General features: G+C 41.4%; 1 protein-coding gene across 8 annotated transcripts in view; it reads right to left on the reverse strand.

Moving 5' to 3' along the window:
- Nucleotides 1-20,281, reverse strand: part of LOC124544759 (eukaryotic translation initiation factor 4E transporter) — a 282,347-nt gene that overhangs the window by 109,051 nt on the left and 153,015 nt on the right. For 7 of the 8 annotated variants that reach the window (XM_047123432.1, XM_047123429.1, XM_047123430.1 and 4 more), the window contains 2 exons: nucleotides 8,622-8,758; nucleotides 7,764-7,853 (listed from right to left, as the gene is read on the reverse strand). In XM_047123432.1, coding sequence (XP_046979388.1) covers nucleotides 7,764-7,853; nucleotides 8,622-8,758 — 227 coding nt within the window. The remainder of the gene's footprint in view (nucleotides 1-7,763; nucleotides 7,854-8,621; nucleotides 8,759-20,281) is intronic. The other variant, XM_047123431.1, reaches the window with a different exon arrangement.

Here is a 20,281-nt window from a genome sequence, read left to right on the forward strand (position 1 = left end):
TGGATTCTGCATCACGATAACGCACCATCCCGTACTGCTCTGTTAGTACAGCAATTTTGAACTTCAAACAAATTTCAGTACTACCACAGCCACTTTATTCACCAGATATCACTCCGTGCAGCTTTTTTCTATTTCCAAGAGTCAAAACAGCAGTCAAAGGACTCCATTTTCAAACACAAGATGTCCAAAAAGCTGAAACGAGGGTCATTGAGGATATTACAGAAGATGGGCTCCAGAAATGTTACCATCAATGGGAGAAGCGCTGGAAAAAGTGTGTGCAATCAGAAGGGAACTACTTTGAAGGAGACAGCACTAAACTTGACTAAAAGGGTAAGCAACTTTTTTTTCACATCAGTCTGATTACTTTATTGTCACACCTCATATGTTAGCAGTTTATTACTGGAATATCATTCGATACAAGAAAGATTCACAACACAAGAGGAAAAAGTGATGTGCATTACAATACAGTGGCTCTTTTTTTTTTTGTCAATTTTCTGTAATTTCTCGGTCAAATAAATGCTACAAAGTGTATACACAAAGATTACTGTGTTATACGTTAGATCTCACCCTCGATTAATGTGATGAACTTATATCATCATTAAAACTTGAATTTGTTTATCGAATTTCACCTCGTGTTTGCTGCACTACATCAGAAACAGAAATGAGAAATAAAATTGCGGTTACTCAAACTATCCCTGACAAAATAACTAGAAATAGTTTTGAATTCAGCACTAAGTACAACTAGAATCACCATGTATTTTTTCAGAAATAGAAAAAAGCTTTTTTTGTAGAACAGTGTAATCTGTTCAAATTTAGTGAAAGGTAGACATTCAGAATACATTTCATATGGCGGGCCTGTTTATGGTGGCAATCAACACAGCAATTTGAAGTTTCACTAACTGAAGTACAAGGCAAGCTGCAGTTCCTTTAGATCCTATAAACATTCGTCATACACTTGTTTCAATACGGGAGAAAGTGTAATGAATATGGCAGATGTTAAAAAATGCATCATCAGATAGTCAAGATTACGGTGACAGGTCTTCATGGATACATTAAAAGCAAATGTGACATGTTTAGACAAACTTTTGGAAAGGAGTAAACCTCAAACTGTTTAACACTGAGAATGACAAAAGCTTCTGAGTGCCACCAACCCTTACTGGTCAGAACTCTAGGACACACCATTCACAAACGCCATAATGTGCAAGGAAACTACAGACATAATCAAGTGGAATGATACATTCGTTATGATGGAATAGGTCTTGCTGCTGTAACAGCCACTGGTTTAAGTTCTCTGTACACAGAAGTGCTACTATCATTTGACTCAGTGCAGTCTAGAATATAATCAATTTCTACTCATCTTTCAATTTCATTACCTTCGGACTCTGCTATAAAACTCATTACAGGTGTTCTATGTATTCCATTACTTCCCTGTCGAACAATTTAAGACCCATTTCAGTACCTGTATCATGACCTGCACACAACCAAGCTCTTTAGATATAAGGACACACAATAATCAGCTCAGATTCCTCAGCATACGTTTTGGTATCACATCACTGTCACATGCAACTTAAGTGAGCATTTGTGGTACTCTCAGGCAAAATAGGTGTGAAAAACCAGTGGTCAAATTTACTGCTGACACAGTTCTATGTATACAGCAACAAAATCAACAAACAGAGTTCCAAGCTTAATTTCTACAGTATAATCTCTGTTGAAAAGAAAATCAACTAAATTTCGAAGCTGCATTTCATAGTGGTTTATTTGACAGATTCCACAGTTCTAGTGTTACGGTTTCAGTCAACCATGTAGAACTGAGAGCTGCTCAAGTTTATTCTTTATAACCTTGTAGTTGCAATAATGCCCATGTGTGCGCACACGGGTGTGCCACTGTTATCAGTAAGTTGCAACTGGTATTCACATAACTCTGTTTAAGCAAAAAGGTTACTTACTTTCAGAATGGCTCAAATATATATAACACCACTTCCATCTATCCTTGTAGCTGCCTTAACATTATGGCATTTGTAATCATGAAAAATTAATGTTGCCTTCTAATGATTTGACATTAAGGGTGCTGGCATCTAGAGGCATCCTGATCTGTCATAACTGTTTACAAATTTTTGTATTACCTGTTACGGAGTATGACCACATTCATTACACTAATACTGTAACAAACATGTAATGAATGATGTCAGACCTACAGAAATCTAATCTTTAATGCAACTGAAAAATTTTGCAAGTAAAATGTTTATGCCAGACAAAGATCCAATGCAAAGCGAACCCTCAAAATTCAAAACACTGCTAGCTCTCCATGGCTATTCATAGATAACAATGCTAAGAAACTGCACACATAGAAGCTCTTGGGCAAATTTTTAAGTGTTTGTATATCTATAAGAAATGCATTCACAACAATTTTTATGCCCCTGGCCTATTTTTGAACCTAGGGAACAGAAACTGATAGCTTTCAGACAGAAGTCTTGGGACCATACTTCTAACATATTACAATCTCTAGAGATTTAGAGAAAATGATTTTTTTGCTTTCTGACCATAAGACTCAAAACATAGAAACCTGCTTTGTCAGAAGTTGAAATCATTTCAGTGAAGATTGTTCCCTGCTCTACAATCTGGGACAAAACCTGACAATTATGAACCACTCTTTCCCAATAGCAGCAGGTGTAGATTTACACAGTACAGAACTAGTAAACCACATACATTTGGCAGTTAGTACATGTGGACACCAAATACATGCTGAACAGATTTCAATACCTGGGAAAGAATGAACATTCAAACCCTTTCCAAGCTTATGGCACCATTCCTTAGAAGCTTAAGGAATTTGAAAACAGCCATTTTTTCACGTCTTGACACCTGGCCAATATACTGAATAGTTAAGGTGTAAGTCTAGTGGGTACAATGAACAATTCAAAAAGAAGAGATAACCACATCAATATGAAATTCAAAACTATCGTTATTCAAAACTACCACAATGAAGCATGTAGACATAACCTTGCCCACTTATGAAGCCAAGAAAAATTTCCTGTTTTCAGTACACTACATCTACATGTTCATGTAAGATTGGGAATGACTTGAAATTTCTTCCAGAAACTGAAGAATTTGACGATAAAAATAAATATAGAATTGATATCTGGGTCAGATGGCTTCCAAATTTTCAGAGAAAGCAGCATCTGGGAGGTATAAAACAAGTTTTTTACAACACATTAGAATTTCCAAGGACAAGTGTGTGGGTTCTTTACAGAGCTGTTAAAGTGAAGTTATGAACTGTAAACGGTTTCTGCAGAATCTCAGTTGAGCAATAAGACAAATGGAAAACAGGTGTCAAAACGGAGGTAATGGAGGATTAACTAACACTAACTACATACATTAAGGGTATATCCAGCACCTTATTGAAGCTAAGAGTAACAAATGCTCTTTAACAAAGCTGGTCACATCACTGCCACATTCAGATACTTCTGTATTTGAGAAGAGTAACTTTAGCATAAATAACATTTGCCACTCAGGTTGAACAATTTATCACTGGAACAAGTGCTGACTGTGTCTGTCCAAGCATTACACATGCAAGACCCTTTTACTCCAGTATACTGAAGCACAGCTGCAACAGACAACTGCAGTAAGACTTAAAAGGGAGTCAGTTACTCTGCTTCTTATCCGCTGAAAGTAGCATGTATTTATCTTAGTATGCAATATCCTGTAGCAACCACAATCTTCTCTGTAGACTCATGTCAGCTGCTGAAGATAGCTCTTGGTTGGCTATTTAAAATTGTGTATTGGAGGCAAATTTGGAAAAGTATGATATCTGCTACATCCGTGAGTAGCCGGATACTGGTGCACATGTCAGAAAAACAGGAGAGAAATAATGACGATGAAGGTGGGGAGACAGCCCGTGGACAGGACTCAAAACCCAAGCTAGAGTGTAGCAACAGGTCTGATCCAACACAACAAAAGTAGGTCAATAGCAACCTATGTAACAACGAAGCGCAACAAGCTTTCGACACAACCCTGTCAATAGGTCAAGTACAAGCCATAATGCAAATTGAGACCAAAGAGGAAAAGCAACGCCAAAGAGAAGTCTTTGATGAGTAGTCATTAGTATGGTGGAAATAGGAACGAATGCTGTCAGACAAAGTACAAGACTGACACAGAGGCTGAGATGCGGCAGTATTTGTGCTGGCCACAAGGAAGACTACTGGCGGGTGTATTCATGTGATGAGACTGGTGTACTCACTAGGTGAGCACAGCACTGTGGCAAGACTGTCCTCTATCATCCATCAAAGTCTATTTGCTTCGATGGGCATTCCACTTTTGCACAGCCCAATACCAAAGCTTTTGCCTGTGGTTCTCTATAAGGGGACTTCAAAAAGTGATTTACATATTGTGGCAGGACAAGTAATTTAATGCTGCACTAAACTGTCTTCTGAACATAGTCACAAAGTCTCCGTAAACGATAGAAAGTTCTAAATCTCACTTACTTTACCACAGAAATAATCTCGTCACAGAGCTAGTCAGGAACTGCTGTGCAAATGACTTACTCATTGGAAAATCTCTTTCCCCAGATGTCCTCTTAGCTTGTTTGAAAGATGGAAATCCATGGTTGCGAGATATCCCTTCCTGATCAGCATCACCTACATATATGCGACCTTTATTAAGCTGCTGGGACCATTTCACTACTGCTGGACAAAACTGTATTAGACCAGTGTACTGGCAGAATTTCACAGTGAATCTGTCCATTTGAGACATTTTGCCCCCAACAACCTTACTGTTCTGCATACTTCAACTAAGTTTCCAGTCGTTACACCACTTTGCCTGCACACTTCATGAAACTCTGAACATTGAAATTTTACTATCTTCTGATGATATGACACTTGTGCAATATTCTTCATGTGGGATTATGTGTGTAGCTTTTTTTGAAGGCCCTACATAATTCCTCTGCAAACCAGGGCCTTCTTAGTTTCATTAACTTAAGTTTAGATTTCATCTATTTGCAACAAATAGAAAATGAAGGCATTACGGTATGGGATTTGATTGTAACTGCGATTCTCCTTTGCACGTATTTGGTGCACAGTGTTTTTGAACTAAGGGCACTGACATTTCGGGTTAAGTAAGGATGATAAGCTGGGGCTCTAGGGGGCTGTTATGGAACACACATTCTATTATTTTTAGAACAGCAAGTAGAGTGCAACAATAATTCACATAAATTTGTATAGCAAAACACACACAATTTTAGAGAATAATTAAACAAAAATTTCTTATCAGTTACCTAGATTTAACAGTGGATTATTTACATTATCCGATGTTTAGCTCTCAACAGGCATCACCTTAAGATTGTTATTTACAATAACTTGTTCATAAAGAAAACAAAATTAATGAATTTTGGTTACGAACCTCAATAAGAAAAATGCATGCTTCATGAAGATAAATTCTTTGCTATTAAACTCTAATAAAAACAATCTTATACATGCCAAGCATACTAATCAACGTTGTAAATAGGAAAATAGAAAAATACCGCAAAGCCATACTACATTACGTACACTACACAAATAACACCAACTACAAAAGTATCAAACATGAACAATCACAGATAATTTGTAATCTAATACATGAACCACAAAGAATCTTAAGTAAAAGGAGATTCTCTTCCTGGATTAACAACCTACTGCATCAGCAAAAGTACTAAACTAGAATTGTGTAAGTATGCAGACTACTTTATATCAGTACACCTACTACTGACCCAAAGCTACTTCCCAAAAATTTAGTAACTCCATTACTTTTTCCCCTTTGCATCTCTCTGACCTTTGCCTCAGTTCAGAGGCGATGCTCTTATTCAAGTCATTATATTAATGCACTTAATGCACATCATTAAATTATGAAAAAAATGGAATGTACCTGGCACAAAAGTTCTTGCCCTGTACAATCAAACATTCTTATGTGTTGACTTCGACAGCCGGCCTGCCACCCTTCCTCTCTCAAGCACAGTGCAGCCTGACAACTTATTGTCTAGGATAAAGCATTAGTGCAAGACTTTTCACCTAAAATCTTTGTTCATAGGAGAGTTATAGCATATCTAAGTGAGAATGAACTATTAACTTTTATTTTCCTTATGTTCTATCCCATGTACCATAACTACTATGAGTACTGCAGTTACTGAGACATTACTTCAAAAGCTGCAGGAGATTGTGTACTTGGAAACTATTAGTAAAAAGAAACAAAAACAAACAAACGAATTTTGAGGCGCTTACATTTTCTGCGGCAGTGACCTTATCACTAAGTTATTGTAAAAAACCTGCATGTGTTTAGCTCAGCAAGACAAAGGAAAGCATGGAAAACCAATATAATTCCAATTGTATAATGAAAAGAGTATAGTCAACAACTCCTCAGATAATTGAGGCACTGAGTCATTGATATGTACATAAACAAGACTGAACTCTCATTTTCTTTGTACGAATTTTTAATAGTATGCTATCAGGTGTTCCGAGGTTTTTTCCCCATTTTATACACAAAATTTTGAAGACTAACTCAGCTATCATCTTTAAGTGCTGCGAGTTTTGCCTGTTATATATACTTACTGCCTGAACAATTCACAGCACCAGAAGACTGCTAGGTCAGTCTTCTAAATATTGCACATAAAATGGAAACAACAACTCAGCAGTATAACTGGAAGTGCACTCTTAAGACAGAATGTTGCTAGCTTTAAGGAAAGTACTCCTTCAAAGCTACACCCACACCCCTACATTGCTCAATGTCCTTGGCCTCCCAATTACACGTCAGCACTGCAGCTCAACTGGCTGGCAAAGCCAGGCCAATATAGCCAAGCAGGTCACACGCGCCAGCATATGCACGAGTGCTTTAGAGCTCTGAAGAAAGATTCATGCAAAAGGTAGCAAGATTTCCAGTCTCGTCTGTGCACCTATCTATGACTCGGTGCCTCAACTCATTACTTGTTACACTTACTCCTTCCATTATCTACATTCCACCAGATACTTTTGATTACCATAATTACAAGAAAGTATCTGAAAGTTACTTCTATTTAGAGATTAAAAGCAGAAAGAAGTTAACATTATATGATACAGGAAGCCGACATTAAATGCCTTTTAAAAATGAGAAGGGGAAAAGGCTTGCTGTGAACAAATGGAAGTGACAGTATGAAGAATTATTCCTGCATATGAAATGATTTTTCAGGAAATCAAGCAAAATGTCAACAGATGTGAAGACAAAAACAATTTTTCTTCTTTATTATTTCCACTTCTCTTATTTTGTTAGATCTGACTGCAACAACAAAATCTAAGCTGCATACACCACTGTGTTTACCCATGCATTTACTAAGTCTAAATTTTTAATTTGTTTACACTGAGAAAGTTGAGATTTACTACCTAAACATTTCAGAACAATTATTAGCAAGTTGCATACTGATCTTTTCCTGTAATAATTAAACAATACAATGAACTATTCTATTTAAAAATTATTGCTTTATAATTTGATTTTTCTGGTAATACTTCTGGTTGTTGTGGCATTGCTGCTACAATTACGGCAGTCGATAAATTTTGTGAAGTTCAAATTCTCAAACTTAATTTTCGCTGTTAAACTGAATTCCTATGGCTCAAAAATTTAATTAAATCTCAAAGTTTTATTTACTTCCTTAAAGGATGACAAAAGGTGTATTATGCGACAGAAGTACTCATCCAAGCAGTGGTCAAGCAGAAGTTTATTAACCATTTGAAACAGCAAACACTGAAACCCAGTGATCATGCACACTTTACCTGAGTAAAATGTAACTGTTGTATATTCGAGGGAAGTGGACCATTTGGTGCTGTCGCAGGTATCACCTTCCCATCAGTAATCTGAGCAAGCTGTAATTGAAACGAATGGCACAAAATGTTGCGAAGCAAATCAAAATGCAATTCTGCTACATGCCTATGGAAACTGACTACTTACTACACTTAACACTGCTACTTCGAATATACTTTTCTAAAAGCCATTTATTAAGAGTTCTATGTTAGATCACAAGCAAAATTTATGTTTAATACAAGAAAAACTAGAAGTACTATGTTCAAAGGTAATATGTGCTACCTAGCACTATATTATATGCAGTAATTCACTGTCAGTATTATTAAATTCTTAATTACACTGGTCTTGAAATCCCATTTAACAAAGCAGCAACAAAATACTTTTCTTATACTTTACTGTTCTACTGATCTTTGTATACCCACTATCCAAAGTTAATACTATTCAATTACACTACTACATTGTTTGAGTACTCAGTTATCTCAAGAGAAGTTCTACTATTCCTGCATCATGCCTGGTGAAGGAAAGACTTGTGCTACAAATCTTAGCATACATTTTTAATGCATTTTAATTTTGGATTTTTAGTTCAGTGATTAACATTGCACAAGAACATGGCTTTTAAAAATGTATATTTCTGAACATAACAATTACAGGATACCATATATCTGACTACAGGGCATAGGAACATCAGCACTAAAATTATGTGAATTTTCCCAAAATGAGTTGCTTCTATGATACTATTCTGGGGGAAGCATAGCATAGAAAACTACACATGGTGAAACTGTACTACCACTGTTAACATGTAAAAAGGAATATTTAAGGTATATACTTACCAATTTATTGAATGCCGATAAATCTTCTTCCTTTTTTGTATTTGAATTCACAGTCGCATTCTGGCTTTCCGTTGAATTTATTCCTTGCCTTATTTTTGCTTCTAGTTCTTCAACACTATGAATTTTCCCAGTCACTTCTGAAACAGAATGTTTAATTTAATAAGTAATTTACATATGCATCAAGGAAAGGGATAAGCATTCTTATTCTCTCTATTATTTCACATCAATGATCAGGCTCTCCAATACCTTCAGTAACATTCATTTACAAAGAACCAAGACAGAATAAGGCTTATCATGTAAATGCTGCCTAATAATAAATAAAATACAGCGAAGGCAACTACTCACCTATGGTGGGTTGATGCGTGGAACACAAACATAATGGAGGTCCAAAAGTAGAAAGTAAATGGCCTTCGCCATATTGCTGCGGTGGATAAAAAGTAAAGCGCGATTGACGGCCCATGCATCTTTCACTAAAATGGCTGATAAATCAGGCAGCAAACCCAAGCTGGAATGTAAATGGTTAAAAAAAGGGCATTCCAGCAGGAAGTGGCAGACAGTTAAAATTTGTGTGCAATGTGGACAAAGTGGATAGCGCCACTGAACAAATGATGGCTAAAATGGCAGTGACCAATATGCAGGTGAGTTAAAATAATCTCCTCCTGGTGGGAGGGCCAACTGAAGCTTGTCAAAGCCACCGGGAGAGGCTTAATAAACCGAAGCTTGTTCCTGCAAAGGGAGGACCACAGGTGATGCCAAAGGGACACCACTACCTGACAAGACAGAGATCAGAGGGAATATAGGTACTCATGGGCCGAGGTATGAAGACTGCAGCCTTGGCAGCAGGGTCAGCAGCCTCCTTTCCTGGCATACCGACATGACCTGGTAACCACAGAAACATGACACTGGCTCCACCAACAGAGAGCAAGTGACAGGTTTCCTGGACCCACTGCACTAAGGGATAGACAGTGTACAGCACACAGACTTTGAAGGGTACTGAGCAAGTCTGAGAAGAGGGGACAATTGGAAAGGCTGTGTCGCTGGATGTACTCCATGGCGTGCTACAAGGCGAAGAGCTCGGCTGTACTAAGGAGTGTGCCGGAAGCAGATATCGAATGACATGGGTGCCAATGATGAAGGCACACCCAACCCCATGGTCAGTCCGAGAGCCATCAATGTATATAAAGGTATTATCTCAAAGTTCCATGCGAAGGCTGTGAAACTGGAGGCGATAAACCAAGGCTGGAGTAGTGTCCTTAGAAAGTGAGTGAAGATCAAGGTTAACATGGGCCACTTCACAAAGCCAAGGTGGTGAAGGGTTCACACCCACTGGGCAAGTTGCAGGTACTGTGAAGTTAAGCCGCCACAGTAAGTGGCAAAATTGAACTCCAGGAGGTAACAGAATGGGGACGAGCACCATACTGACGATCAAAGGAATCGTCAGAGAAGGAGGCATAGGATGGATGCCTACGCATGGCAGACAAATGGTATGCATACCTGCTGAGGAGAAAGTCACAGCGGTAGGACAGTGGTAGTTCAACAGCTTCAGCATACAGACTCTCAACTGGGCTGGTGTAAAAGGCACCCATGGCCAAACAGATGCCATGATGGTGAATAGTGTTGAGACGGCGTAAGATGGATGGGCATGCAGACACATAAACCTTTGCAATTGCTAAATTTGTATGGGGATTGCATATACACCGTAAATTCCTTGCCCCCCCCCCCTCTGGTCATCTTCTCACCCCCCTCTCTCTCCATGCATATCCTCCTCCCCCTATGTGCATAGCCTCCTCTCCCCTCTCTGCTGATCTCCTCCTTCCCCGCTCTATTTGTCCATTTCTCTCTGAATATTCAGCAGAGTATTTTATAAAATTTGAAGTAACAAAAGCACCCATAGTCTAGTTTCAAACAGACAAGGGACTAGTACAAACAGAGGATGGTTTGATCAGCACCCAAGGAAGTATCAGCGAGGACATGAAGGAGACTGAGGAACCATGTACAAAGGACTGCCAGGTAAGATACGTGGGAGGACCAAGAGTTTCCTACTCAGCACGAGACCCATAAACACCTTAGTTTCAACGAATGGAAGCACAACAGGCCCAAGATGTAGAGGTGGTGGGAGAAACCATTTGTGCCGCCAGAAATTTGTACAGCCAGTTTTGTCAGTGGAAGAGCGAAAGCCATTGTCAATGTTCCAGGAGTAAAGAAGATCAAGACAGCGCTGAAGATGCTGCTCAGTGAGACAGGTCCATGGAGAACTGCAACAGATGGCAAAATCGTCAACAAAAAGAGAGCCGGAGATGCTCAGTGGGAGACAGGCCATTACAGGGTTAATGGCGATAAAGCGGACGAATCTCAGCACGGAACCCTGAAGCACACCATTTTCTTGGATAAAGGTGTCCGACAAAACAAAGCCCCCACACACCCTGAGAACTCAGGTCTTGTAAAAATGATTGAAGAAAACAGGGCAGGCACCCACAGAAGCCCCACCTGTAAGAAGTATGGAGGATACCAGTTCTCCAGCAGGTGTCATAGGCCTTCTCCAAATTGACCACCACTGCCACAGTCTGGGATTTCGCAGAAAACCATTCACGACATGGGTGGAAAAAGTAACGAGACATCAACTGCAGAACGCCGTGCACAAAAATCACACTGTGCATTCATCAGTAAATGGTGAGACTCTAGCCAGCACACCAGCCGGGCATGAACCATACATTCCATCACCTCGGAAACACAGCTGGTCAGAGAGATGGGGCAGTAGCTAGAAGGATGGTTTTTGTCCTAACCAGACTTAGGTATGGGTATGATGGTGGCTTCACGTCAGTGTTCGGGAAATGTGCCCTCTGCCCAAATGTGGTTGTATGTGTTAAGCAGAAAGTGCTTGCCTGCAAGAGAAAGATGCTGCAACATCTCAATGTAGATGGCATCTTGCCCTGGGGCAGAGGATCAGGATGAACTGAGAGCACTATTAGCTACCTCATATTAAAGGCGGCATTGTAGCACTCACGATGTGAAGAAGAGAAGGGTATCGCCCGAGCCTCCTCTGCCATTTCCAATAGAGGAAGGCAGGGTGATAGTAGGAACAGCTCGAAACTTCGGCAAAATGGTGGCCCAAGGCATTGGAGACAGTGTGGTAGGACCGCTGCTATTTTCTACATACATAAATGATCTGGCAGATAGGGTGAGTAGCAGTCTGCAGCTGCTTGAAGATGATGCTATAGTGTATGGGAAGTAGTCTAAGATAACTGACTGCAGTATCATACAATGTGACGATTTCTAGTTGGTGTGATGTAGGGCAGCATGCTCTGGAAGTAGAAGAATGTAAGTTAACGCTTTTGCTGCTGTGGGGATGTATAAATATGCTAGTACACCATTCCCAGGTGTTGTGGTCATGTATACACATGTCACTTTGATTTTCCTACACTGTTATGAACATTTGGATGCGTCCTGAGCCACCAACCTCTTGTTGCTGCGGATGAGTTACTTCCACATCTCTGTGAATAAAAAAGCTTCCAGCATTTATCACACAACATACGTGCCTCATTGAATGCTATTACCTGCAGAAAACCTTGTTTCGATATCTTCAATTGTTTATAAGATACGGCAATTACTATAACCACAATTTGCGATGCGCAAGGACGTGAACGAGCGTGTATCATGCTATCGTACTTCAGATGTAAAACCCAGTAACTTGTGAAGAAAATGACAGTTCAGCTCTCAATTTTAAACAAAATTTTGGTATCTGGTCTACAGTTCATTCACTGCAAAGTACACAAGCTAAAAACAACTACATGTGAAAATTCTGAGCGACGTTTTACTTAATTTGATTCAAGGGCAGTATGACAATGAGAAGAAACTCAGTTCTCTCTCAAGTGAAGATTTGATACTGTACGATATACAAAAACAATCATTTTTTAACCTAATATTTTTCAAAAAACCGGGTAATTGTTTATCACTTGGAACACTGTCTCTCAGCACAGGCACCAGCATTTGGTGAGCAGCACAGATTACAAAGAGCTTGTCTGTAGCAGCGGAAAGGTTAAAGCAGATAAGTAGGAAAAACACACCCATAACATTAGAAAACAGCATTAGAATTGTGCTACTTGACACTGTCACACAGATTAAATATCTACGTGTCACATTGCAAAGGAGTATGAAATGGAAGAAGGATGAAGGACTGTAGCAGGTAAGATGGTCAACTTCATTTTACTGGGAGAATTTTAGTGAAGTGTGATGCATTTGTAAAGGAAACCGTATACAGGACATTAGCATGACCCATTCTTAAGTACTGCTCGAGTGTTTGGGATCAACACCAGGTCGGATTATAAGACGACCTCTAACCTGTTCAGAGATGGGCTGCTAGATCTGTTACTGCTAAGTTCAAACAACATGCAAGTATTATGAGATGCTTCGGCAACTCAAATGAGAATCCCTGGAGCGAAGGTGACAGATCTTTCTGAAGAACACTGTTGAAAAAGGATTTAGAGACTGCAGAATGATTCTATTGCCACCAACACACATTTCACATAACAACAACAAAGGCAAGACGTGAGAAATTAGAGCTAATATGGAGGCATTTCGACAGTAATTTTCCTCTCTCTGTGTGGGTGGAAGAGGAAAGGAAATGACTAGTAGTGGTACAGGTTACACACTGGCACACAGCATTCAGTGACTTGCCAACTACGAAAGGATATATGTGAGTGGTTCCCTTTCCCTTATTTTACTTACTGTGACACACGCACCTCCCTCCATTATTTAAACAATTAATATTATGAGTTTAGATTAACCAATGTGGAGACAGGAATTCATGGGAACAACTGAAATAGCACATTGCTTCACTGAAATTTGCATTTATTGCAACAATTTATAAGGGATCAAGAAAATGTCACAATACACTTGACAGATAGTAACACTAGAATAATAAACACCCGATTCAGTTTTCTGCACTGTAATTAAAGTTCAACAGGGGAACACTAAGTTCTCGCATAAATATGCGCTTGGGCACCTTAAAGAACTGGTTATGAAACAGTCACTTGTAACATTAAGGCAGGCATGCTCCACGTAGAGAGAGAATAATTAGCAAGTTTACACATTGACTGTAAATTAAAATTATATATATATATATAATGGAAGGAAACATTCCACGAGGGAAAAATTATATATAAAAACAAAGATGAGGTGACTTACCGAACAAAAGCGCTGGCAGGTCGATAGATACACAAACAAACACAAACATACACACAAAATTCAAGCTTTCGCAACAAACTGTTGCCTCATCAGGAAAGAGGGAAGGAGAGGGAAAGACGAAAGGAAGTGGGTTTTAAGGGAGAGGGTAAGGAGTCATTCCAATCCCGGGAGCGGAAAGACTTACCTTAGGGGGAAAAAAGGACGGGTATACCCTCGCGCGTGCACACACACACACACACACACACACACACACACACACACACACACACACACATATATCCATCCACACATATACAGACACAAGCAGACATATTTAAAGACAAAGAGTTTGGGCAGAGATGTCAGTCGAGGCAGAGGTGCAGAGGCAAAGATGTTGTTGAATGACAGGTGAGGTATGAGTGGCGGCAACTTGAAATTAGCGGAGATTGAGGCCTGGTGGATAACGGGAAGAGAGGATATATTGAAGAGCAAGTTCCCATCTCCGGAGTTCGGAAAGGTTGGTGTTAGTGGGAAGTATCCAGATAACCCGGACGGTGTAACACTGTGCCAAGATGTGCTGGCCGTGCACCAAGGTATGTTTAGCCACAGGGTGATCCTCATTACCAACAAACACCAACAACCGGAAATTAGAACAGCATGCCACCCTTCACCTCAAAAAACTATCCAATCTCCTGGTTTCCCACCTCCGGAAAGGCAACTCACTCACCCTTCACAACCTTTCCAGCAAACCTCAACCACCTCTCATTGCACACAAACCCAGTCTCTCCCATCTACTCAGTCTCCCACTTCCGCTCCACTCCCTCCAAAACCTCAAAATTCCAATCAACACAATCTGGCACCACAACACCCTAATTCAGTAGTTAACCTTTCCTCCAAACCTCTCTCCCCATCCGAAACCTCTGTCCTATCCAAAGGCCTCACCTTCAGCCCCACTCCCAGATTCAACCAAACAGCCCTCGTCAAAGATTTACTGACCTACACTCGTACTCTCTGCTGGAAGTATCACTTTGCCACGAACAAAAATGATACTAATCCTACCCCTAATGATCCAACTCCAAGGCACTATCCAAATTGAACGCTGCCTGGAACAGTTCTGTCCTCCGTCACAGCGGGACCCACCTCCTCTTCCTCAAAATCACCCTCTCCAAACCTTCCAGGAATTTCTGACTTCCAGCCTTGCCTCTCAATCCTTCTTAAAAAACCTTAATCCTACTCCCAACATCACCACTGCTGAAGCCCAGGCTATCCGTGATCTGAAGGCTGACCGGTCCATCGTCATTCTTCCGGCGGACAAGGGTTCCACGACCGTGGTACTTGATCGTCGGGAATATGTGGCTGAGGGCTGCGTCAGCTTTCAGACAACACCACATACAAAGTTTGCCAAGGTAATCCCATTCCTGATGTCCAGGCGGAGCTTCAAGGAATCCTCAGAACCTTAGGCCCCCTACAAAACCTTTCGCCTGACTCCATCAACCTCCTGACCCCACCGACACCCCGCACCCCTACCTTCTACCTTCTTCCTAAAATTCACAAACCCAATCATCCCGGCCACCCCATTGTAGCTGGTTACCAAGCCCCCACAGAACGTATCTCTGCCTACGTAGATCAACACCTTCAACCCATTACGTGCAGTCTCCCATCCTTCATCAAAGACACCAACTACTTGCTCGAACGCCTGGAATCCTTACCCAATCCGTTACCCCCAGAAACCATCCTTGTAACCATTGATGCCACTTCCTTATACACAAATATCCCACACGTCCAGGGCCTCACTGCAATGGAGCACTTCCTTTCACGCCGATCACCTGCCACCCTACCTAAAACCTCTTTCCTCATTACCTTAGCCAGCTTCATCCTGACCCACAACTTCTTCACTTTTGAAGGCCAGACATAGCAACAATTAAAGGGAACAGCCATGGGTACCAGGATGGCCCCCTCGTATGCCAACCTATTCATGGGTCGCTTAGAGGAAGCCTTCTTGGTTACCCAGGCCTGCCAACCCAAAGTTTGGTACAGATTTATTGATGACATCTTCATGATCTGGACTCACAGTGAAGAAGAACTCCAGAATTTCCTCTCCAACCTCAACTCCTTTGGTTCCATCAGATTCACGTGGTCCTACTCCAAATCCCATGCCACTTTCCTTGATGTTGACCTCCACCTGTCCAATGGCCAGCTTCACACGTCCGTCCACATGAAACCCACCAACAAGCAACAGTACCTCCATTACGACAGCTGCCACCCATTCCACATCAAACGGTCCCTTCCCTACAGCCTAGGTCTTCGTGGCAAACGAATCTGCTCCAGTACGGAATCCCTGAACCATTACACCAACAACCTGACAACAGCATTCACATCCCGCAACTACCCTCCCGACCTGGTACAGAAGCAAATAACCAGAGCCACTTCCTCATCCTCTCAAACCCAGAACCTCCCACAGAAGAACCACAAAAGTGCCCCACTTGTGACAGGATACTTTCCGGGACTGGATCAGATTCTGAATGTGCTCTCCAGCAGGGATACGACTTCCTCAAATCCTGCCCTGAAATGAGATCCATCCTTCATGAAATCCTCCCCACTCCACCAAGAGTGTCTTTCCGCCGTCCACCTAACCTTCGTAACCTCGAAGTTCATCCCTATAAAATCCCCAAACCACCTTCCCTACCCTCTGGCTCCTACCCTTGTAACCGCCCCCGGTGTAAAACCTGTCCCATGCACCCTCCCACCACCACCTACTCCAGTCCTGTAACCCGGAAGGTGTACACGATCAAAGGCAGAGCCACATGTGAAAGCACCCACGTGATCTACCAACCGACCTGCCTACACTGTGACACATTCTATGTGGGAATGACCAGCAACAAACTGTCCATTCGCATGAATGGACACAGGCAGACAGTGTTTGTTGGTAATGAGGATCACCCTGTGGCTAAACATGCCTAGGTGCACGGCCAGCACATCTTGGCACAGTGTTACACCGTCCAGGTTATCTGGATACTTCCCACTAACACCAACCTTTCCGAACTCTGGAGATGGGAACTTGCTCTTCAATATATCCTCTCTTCCTGTTACCCACCAGGCCTCAATCTCCGCTAATTTCAAGTTGCCGCCACTCATACCTCACCTGTCATTCAACAACATCTTTGCCTCTGCACCTCTGCCTCGACTGACATCTCTGCCCAAACTCTTTGTCTTTAAATATGTCTGCTTGTGTCTGTATATGCGTGGATGGATATGTGTGTGTGTGTGTGTGTGTGTGTGTGTGTGTGTGTGTGTGTGTGTGTGTGTGCGCGCGCGCGCGCGCGCGCGCGCGCGTACCCGTCCTTTTTTCCCCCTAAGGTAAGTCTTTCCGCTCCCGGGATTGGAATGACTCCTTACCCTCTCCCTTAAAACCCACATCCTTTCGTCTTTCCCTCTCCTTCCCTCATTCCTGATGAGGCAACAGTTTGTTGCGAAAGCTTGAATTTTGTGTGTATGTTTCTATCGACCTGCCAGCGCCTTCTTTTGGTAAGTCACATCTTTTTTTATATATATATATATATATATATATATATATAAAAGAAAGATGATGAAACTTACCAAACAAAAGCGCTGGCAGGTCGATAGACACACAAACAAACACAAACATACACATAAAATTCTAGCTTTCGCAACCAATGGTTGCCTCGTCAGGAAAGAGGGAAGGAGAAGGAAAGACAAAAGGATATGGGTTTTAAGGGAGAGGGTAAGGAGTCATTCCAATCCCGGGAGCGGAAAGACTTACCTTAGGGGGAAAAAAGGACAGGTATACACTCGCACACACACACATATCCATCCACACATACACAGACACAAGCAGACATTTGTAAAGGCAAAGGTAAAGGCAAACTCTTTGCCTTTACAAATGTCTGCTTGTGTCTGTGTATGTGTGGATGGATATGTGTGTGTGTGCGAGTGTATACCTGTCCTTTTTTCCCCCTAAGGTAAGTCTTTCCGCTCCCGGGATTGGAATGACTCCTTACCCTCTCCCTTAAAACCCATATCCTTTTGTCTTTCCTTCTCCTTCCCTCTTTCCTGACGAGGCAACCATTGGTTGCGAAAGCTAGAATTTTATGTGTATGTTTGTGTTTGTTTGTGTGTCTATCGACCTGCCAGCGCTTTTGTTTGGTAAGTTTCATCATCTTTCTTTTTAGATATATATATATATATATATATATATATACATACAAAATCACCCCCCCCCCCCCCCCCAATGAATTAAGGACCTTGCCGTTGATGGTGTGTGCCTCAGCGATACAGATAGCCGTACCGTAGGCGTGATCACAATGCAGGGGTACCAGTTGAGAGGTCAGACAAACACGTGGTTCCTGAAGAGTGCCCAGCAGCCTTTTCAGTAGTTGCAGGGGCAACAATCTGGATGATTGGTTTGGCCTTTTAACACTAACCAAAACGGCCTTGCTGTGTTGGTACTGCAAACGGCTGAAAGCAAGGGGAAACTACAACCGTAATTTTTGCCGAGGGCATGCAGCTTTACTGTTTGGTTAAATGATGATGGTGTCCTCTTGGGTAAAATAGTCCCCCCATTCGGATCGCCGGGCGGGGACTACTCATGAGGACGTCGGTATCAGGAGAAGGAAAACTGGCATTCTACAGAGCAGAGCGTGCAATGTCAGATACCTTAATCGGGCAGATAGGTTAGAAAATTTAAAAAGGGAAATGGATAGGTTAAAGTTAGATATAGTGGGAATTAGCGAAGTTCGGTGGCAGGAGGAACAAGACTTCTGGTCAGTTGAATACAGGGTTATAAATACAAAATCAAAGAGGGGCAATGCAGGAAAAGGTTTAATAATGAATTTTAAAAAAAAAGGAGTGCGGGTAAGCTACTACAACCAGCATAGTGAATGTATTATTGAGACCAAGACTGAAACGAAGCCCACACCTACCACAATAGTACAAGTTTATATGCCAACTAGCTCAGCAGATGAAGAGATTGATGAAATGGATGACGAGATAACAGAAATTATTCAGATAGTGAAGGGAGACGAAAATTTAATAGTCGTGGGTGACGGATTCGATAGTAGAAAAAGAAAGAAAAGGAAACGTAGTAGGCGAATATGGAATGTGGGTAAGAAATGAAAGAGGAAGCCACATAGTAGAATTTTTGCACAGAGCATAACTTAATCATAGCTAACACTTGGTTCAAGAATCATGAAAGAAGGTTGTAGACATGGAAGAATCCTGGAGATACTACATCTACATGACTACTCTGCAATTCACATTTAAGTGCTTGGCAGAGGGTTCATCGAACCACAATCATACTATCTCTCTACCATTCCACTCCCAAACAGCACGTGGGAAAAACGAACACCTACACCTTTCTGTTCGAGCTCTGATTTCTCTTATTATATTTTGATGATCATTCCTACCTATGTAAGTTGGGCTCAACAAAATATTTTCGCTTTCGGAAGAGAAAGTTGGTGACTGAAATTTCGTAAATAGATCTCGCCGCGACGAAAAACGTCTTTGCTGTAATGACTTCCATCCCAATTCGCGTATGCGTATCATATCTACCACACTCTCTCCCCTATTACGTGATAATACAAAACGAGCTGCCCTTTTTTTGCACGCTTTCGATGTCCTCCGTCAATCCCACCTGGTAAGGATCCCACACCGCGCAGCAATATTCTAACAGAAGACGAACGAGTATAGTTTAAGCTGTCTCTTTAGTGGACTAGTTGCATCTTCCAAGTGTCCTGCCAATGAAACGCAACATTTGGCTCACCTTCCCCACAATATTATCTATGTGGTCTTTTCAATTGAAGTTGTTCGCAATTTGTACACCCAGGTACTTAGTTGAATTGACAGCCTTGAGAATTTTACTAATTATCGAGTAATTGGATTCCAATAGATTTCTTTTGGAACTCATGTGGATCACCTCACACTTTTCGTTATTTAGCATCAACTGCCACCTGCCACACCATACAGCAATCTTTTCTAAATCGCTTTGCAACTGATACTGGTCTTCGGATGACCTTACTAGACAGTAAATTACAGCATCATCTGCGAACAACCTAAGAGAACTGCTCAGATTGTCACCCAGGTCATTTATATAGATCAGGAACAGCAGAGGTCCCAGGACGCTTCCCTGAGGAACACCTGATATCACTTCAGTTTTACTCAATGATTTGCCATCTTACTACGAACTGCGACCTTCCCGACAGGAAATCACGAATCCAGTCGCACAACTGAGGCCTGCAGCTTGATTAGAAGTCGCTTGTGAGGAGCAGTGTCAAAAGCTTTCAGAAAATACAGAAATACGGAATCAACTTGAGATCCCCTGTCGATAGCGGCCATTATTTCGTGCGAATAAAGAGCTAGCTGCACTGCACAAGGACGATGTTTTCTGAAACCATGCTGATTACGTATCAATAGATCGTTCCCTTCGAGGTGATTCATAATGTTGGAATGCAGTATTTGTTCCAAAACCCTACTGCAAACTG

The sequence above is a fragment of the Schistocerca americana genome, chromosome 8 (genome assembly GCF_021461395.2).
Source record: "Schistocerca americana isolate TAMUIC-IGC-003095 chromosome 8, iqSchAmer2.1, whole genome shotgun sequence".
NCBI classification, from domain to species: Eukaryota; Metazoa; Arthropoda; class Insecta; order Orthoptera; family Acrididae; genus Schistocerca; species Schistocerca americana.